Here is a 6,000-nt window from a genome sequence, read left to right as displayed (position 1 = left end):
TTCCAAAATTTTTTTTTTTTTTGGCGCTTATTGGTATAGGGAACCAAACCCTTAACCGTGGTGTTACAAGGCTGCCCTCTAACCAACTAAGCTAACTGGCCAGCCCCTTCCAGAATTTCTGATGGCAAAATTCTGTGAGTTCTTCAATTAAAGCTGCATTTTTCTTTCTTTTTGGTGCCCCTGCTTTGCCTTAACCACACGCCTAGACAGCCTACAGGACAGCCCTGAGCAGGGTGCCTGGACAAGGACACCGCAAAATATGGGAATAAGTAAGTCTCAAGTTAACTCCTGAATGCGGACTGTAAGGGTCTCTGAAAGAGTTTTGAGAATCTAGAACTTATTCAGAAGGAATGTCAGGAGTTTTCGGTTTAGGTTCTATTTATTAGGAGTTCAGGAACTGGCAACCTTGTAACGCTAAGGTCAAGGGTTCAGAGCCCTGTACCAGCCAGCCACCAAAAGAAAAAGGAATTCAGGAACTGGATTTTCATAAACTCAAAAAATCTTGTGATAGTTAAACTTCTTTAAAAAAAAAAAAAACAGTAAGGGGATCTTAACCCTTGACTTGGTGTTGTCAGCACCACGCTCTCCCAAGTGAGCGAACCGGCCATCCCTATATAGGGATCCGAACCCGTGGCCTTGGTGTTATCAGCACCGCACTCTCCCAAGTGAGCCATGGGCCGGCCCTTAGTTAAACTTCTTATAATCCTAGTGAATGATAAAAAAGTTTTTAAGTTTCTTATCAGAGAATAAAGAAATCAGGACATCAATTTCACATTGACATTTTTATTAACGCCAACTGTTTTTTAATTATTATTTTTTTAAAACAATAGCACAAAATGTTTCAAGGAAGCAATCTCACAATCTGATGACCTTCTGAAATACAGTTAAGCCACACCAAATATGAATTTCTGTTAATAACACAAAAAAAATTTTTAAAGGAAAAAGAAAAGAAAAAAAGGTAGGGAAAATGGAAGGGAATGAGATTTAGAGTTAAAACTCACTGGATTAGATAGGTGAGGCTTGTTAGTAGGATATACTGTTGAAGCAAAGAGTGGCACACGCAGGCTTACAGTTTTTGTTTTTTAAATCAGTTACCACTAACATATAGGCCCTGCAGCAGTTACCACTGACTTCTCATACGCACAAAATGAACCAGGAGAAGCCAGTGTTGATACTGTTATGAAGAGGTTCAATAGTTGGCTTGTCAGACAACTATGACCATTTTTATAGCAGAATAATTCTTTCAGAAAGGCCTGGTTGAAAATCTTTTTAATTCTATTGTCTCACCTATATGCATTTCAGGGTTCTTAAAAGTTATCTTTACAAAGAAAGAAAAAATAATGTTTCTCTTATTTAATGTGGCTATGAAAGATGTTTCCTTATTATTTTTTTTTTATCTCTACGAAGAACACCAAGGGGTGGGGGTTGGGGGTGAAACTAAAGGGAGGAAAAAACCCAGAACAGGGTAGGTTTTTTTGTGTTTTTGTGTTTTTTTATTTACTTTTTTTTTTGGCCAAGGGGTCACACAGAAGGGGGGCAAGGAGGAAAACTACAATCCTTGGTTCAGATTGAGTTATGCAGGAAAATATATCTTCCCGATCAGTCTCCATGCCAAAAAAAGAAAAAGAATAACCACTTGGAATTATGCACAGACTCCAACTATGTTATACCAGCTATCAGCCTTTCATGTTTAACCACTCCCATGAATGGACACTGCCCTTGGCTTGTAGGCTGCTTGCAGAACCCATTTCACAAAAATCATCTTCACCCAGAAGCCTCTAGTTTCCTTTTGGTAGGTTATAAAAACAGAAAATCTGTCATTAACAGGAGAGTGTTAAATACTTTTAACCACTGACAAGGCTTCAGGAAGTTTCACAGTTTCGTTATGCTCTATTTTATTACTATCATATTTACATTTTTATTTTTTTATTTTTTGCTGAATTGCTGATTTTCCTTTTTCAATAGAATTTAATTCTGGAGTGTGAGCAGGAACCAGTTAACTACATTCATTGTCCAACCCCCACTGGTTTGAAAGAAGACTCCACATTCTTGGCATATGAATCAGCTGTCCGGAAGCTCCACCTTATCTCTGCAGTGAAGCAGCAGAACCACAGAGGCGGCATAGCATTCACACTGTAGGTGGTGAGGCCTTTCGCTGAAGGAGGTACTGGTGGATGCTCTCAGCATCTCGCTTTAGCCACGCAGCATTCAGCAGGATATTTTCACAACACTGCTGGATGGTACGCTCAGCTGAAGGAGCTGGGTGACTCTCGAAGAAAGCCTGGTATAAAACAACCCAAATATACGACTTTACTAGCAATAGTAAGAAGCTAATATCACAGGTTATGAAAACATACCCACTGGTCTGTATATAGGACTCGTAAGACTCAGTTATGAGAATATACCACTCACTACCAACCTCAGGCTAAAAGAAAACAAGCAACTGCTTGGACCTGCATATAGGAATTCTCCCCCAAATATCACATGCCTAATCAAAAGTTAATAGTAAAGAGACAGAACCTATTGCCTTTCTTTTAAGCTAGTTGTCTAAGGGTTAATCTAGCCTTTGAACTCAGACTTGAGTCTTGAATCTAGGCTTAGTAATGTAATAGCCTGTGACTTTGAGTAAATGAAATTATCTGCTCTAACTCTTCAGTTTTCTCATCTATAAGAAACTGTTTACTCCAGAAGATTAAAGAGAAACCCCATATAAGCATTTAGCAAAATACCTGGCACAGAGTACTCAACACATTTTGGCTGCTCAAATAAAGATTAATTTGTAAAGGATGATAAAACTAAGGACTTTAAATTGCTGCTATACCCTTAATTTAATTAAACATTCCATAATCTCATATTTTTCACAGGATAAAACTATTTCTGAGTTTCTTATAATTTATCATGATGCTTATTGATTAAAAGTTAAATGAACAGGGCTAGCCAGTTAGCTCAGTTGGTTAGAGCAGAGCCGTTTAACACCAAGGTCACGGGTTTGGATCCCCATGCCAGCCAACTGCCAAAAAAAAAAGTTGAATACACTATTTTCTAATGAAGTACACCTGGTTTTATAGAAAACAAAGCAACTCTTAAATACCAACAAGCAGAATGATGGGGGCCTTTCCTTTGAAATAGTCATCACAGGTATAAAAGAGAATGAATAATTCATCAGATTAAGTTTAGAACTTTTAGAAATCAATAACCTTATTGACCTACATGACAATAGCTCCTGCTCCAAGGCTCCGAATCATGGTTGGGTTCTGAGGGCCTCAGCTATATAGAAGTCTTCCTCCAGTTCAATCTCAACAAATAGCACCAACATTTACATACCAAAAACCTGGGAATTATCCTTGACTTTTTTCTTCCTCTCCCAGATATGTTAACACAGAAAAGCCACTCAGCAAATATTGTTGAATTAAATATGAACAAAATCAAGCCCCTGAATTTCTTTTATTGCTCTCTCTCCTCCACTACCACCACTACCCTGCTCTAAGTTCCTGTATCATTCTTGCTTGGAGAGTTAGCTTCCCATTTTCTCTTCCTTATTCCAGACTATTCCCCAGATTGCAGCCAGATTGAAAATTTTACAACGCAAATCAGATGGACTCTCTTATTTATAAATCATTCAAGGACTTCCCATTCGTAGGAAATTCTCAGTATGCCTATATGGCCCTGCATGGTCTGGCTCCTACCTACTGCCTCAGCTTGGCCACTACCCTCCCCCCAAAACCCAATATGTGTTTCTCTTTCATAACAGTTATTACCTTTACCAGAAAATAATTGTTTATACAATACAATACACAGTATAAACTAAATGGAGGCAGAGACACTAAGTCTTTCACTGTTTGCTCAAGAAGATTTGAAATAAAACTTATTCCTAACAATGGTCCATAGAATGAACCATACTACATTGTAGCTCTCAGAACTTCCAAACTCATTCTCAATAACCTCCTTGCCCTCAAAAAGATGAAGGCAAAGTGACATTCTAAAAATACTTAGCAGTTAATGCAATGGAAGGCTTAAAGTTAAGGTTTTCCTAGTCCATGTAGATTTGTCCCCCAAATGCTGAACTTCACCAGGTCCAAGTCGATACTAAATTAACTATGTCTATCAACCTTTATAAGGGCTAAGAGGAGAGTCTCTACATAATCATCTAGTCTCATTGTGCATAAAACAGACCTATGAAGGTCATTAGAAAGGGAAAAAGAGCTAATATCAAGAACCTACTCTGTTCCAGTACTACCATGTTTATGTTGCCTATCTAAATAACAATCTTATCATCACCTCATTTTACAGATGGGGAAACAGATTCACGGGGGTTTAAAAACTTGCTCAGAGACACACAGCTAAAATGGGACAGAGCACAGATATCCACCCAGGTCAACCGACTCCAGGTTTCACATTTTTTCAACCATATTTCTATTTTTTTTTTTTTTTTTTGGTCTTTTTCGTGACCAGCACTCAGCCAGTGAGCGCACTGGCCATTCCTATATGGGATCCGAACCCGCGGCGGGAGAGTCGCCGCGCTCCCAGTGCAGCACTCTACCAAGTGCGCCACGGGCTCGGCCCCTCAACCATATTTCAATTCCCTCAAAGATGATCCCAACTCTAAATTCTTTCAAATATTAAAGATACAATCTAAGATGTCTTTCTCCAAGCAAAAACAAGGAGACACTAAAGTACATTATCCTAACACTCTGTGATTACAAGTGGATTATTTAGTGTTTTTACTTACTAGATTGAAAAGTGAAAAGTAAACAATACTTTCCTTACCTTAACCTCTCCAGCCATTTTATCAACTGCAAATCCCTCAACTGATAACTGAAAAAACAATGGTTTGAAATAGTAAGTGAAACTAATAGAGGCTGGGACAAACTTCCTTTAACCCCAAAGACAAATCATTCCATTCTTTCCCAACTTCAGGGAGAAGCCCTTAAACAAAGCCAATAACTATTTTTGGGAACTCTGAAAGAGCAAACACCATGATCTATGGGTCTAGTGAATCATGGATGTCACTCAATAACATCCATGATTAGCAAGCCACTCAAAAAGTTTCACATACCTTTATTAGTCTGGATATTAAGAATCCTCCCTGGTATCGATTATAAAGTTCTTCCCAGTTGTCCTTTATGAACTTCCAAGCAGCTTTTCTCCCATGCTTGCTGCCTCCAGCTACTCCACCAATTACCGAAACAGTGTCCTGTGGACGTACCTCTTCCTGAAGAGAAAGAGAACGAAAAGTCTAGATCCAAAACATCATCTGGTGCCAGAAAGTGCAACATACTATTGAGATACCCAAGTATCCACATTAAAGACACTCATTCCTTGGTTCAGGAATAACTGGCACTAGAAGCTTCCAGCAAAGAGGAGAATGTTTAACCTAAAGATCAGCCAAATTGAGAATGAGGCACTGGGACAGGTACAAACAAACAGGCTGCTCAACAGATACTTGCCTGAGATCCTATAGGATAAAAAAAAAGAAACAGACACAAAGCAGGTAAAGAGGCAAGTTAGCTTCCAAGTTAAGAGTCCCTGTCCTCACAGTTCCCATTCTGGAGAATTTGTTTCCTCTCTCTGCTATTCTGATTCTCACCACTAGTAGGAGATAACAGAAGTCAGTAAGTAACAAAAGCTCAGGCCAGTTTTCCCAGAAGAGGAAGCCTTCCTCTAGGGTTAAGGAAGATCAAGAGGATACTGAATCAAAGACACGAAGACACTTGCCACAGATCAATGGGCAACAATACCTTCTAAAAGCAGTTTTCACTGTAACTTACTGAAAGTGCAAACGTGAGGACTTTTTGAATCAGGTCAGGCAAAAGAGTAGCCCCAAGGACTCTTTCAATTCGGTTTTTCTCTTCTTGCATATCTGCTTGTTTGTGAAGCTATAGGGAAAAAATACAGGGAGAGTTAATTCTCCCTTGAAAGTTCTTCATATGCTTATATGAGTTTCTTCCCCAATAAGGTAAAACTTCTGTTCTACATTCTCACTGGGTAAGATTGGCAGGG

The 6,000-nt window shown here is 39.0% G+C and overlaps 1 protein-coding gene across 1 annotated transcript in view; it reads right to left on the bottom strand.

Annotated features, from left to right (window-relative positions):
- Positions 1–801: 801 nt before the first annotated feature.
- NPEPPS (aminopeptidase puromycin sensitive) overlaps positions 802–6,000 on the bottom strand; it is an 85,603-nt gene continuing 80,404 nt past the window's right edge. The window contains exons 20-23 of the mRNA XM_063111404.1: positions 5,769–5,876; positions 5,057–5,212; positions 4,768–4,815; positions 802–2,281 (exon numbers count right to left, since the gene is read on the bottom strand). Coding sequence (XP_062967474.1) covers positions 2,129–2,281; positions 4,768–4,815; positions 5,057–5,212; positions 5,769–5,876 — 465 coding nt within the window. The 3' untranslated portion in view covers positions 802–2,128. The remainder of the gene's footprint in view (positions 2,282–4,767; positions 4,816–5,056; positions 5,213–5,768; positions 5,877–6,000) is intronic.

This window comes from Cynocephalus volans, chromosome 10 (assembly GCF_027409185.1).
Source record: "Cynocephalus volans isolate mCynVol1 chromosome 10, mCynVol1.pri, whole genome shotgun sequence".
Lineage (NCBI taxonomy): Eukaryota > Metazoa > Chordata > Mammalia > Dermoptera > Cynocephalidae > Cynocephalus > Cynocephalus volans.
This window is presented reverse-complemented; position numbering and strand designations above follow the sequence as displayed.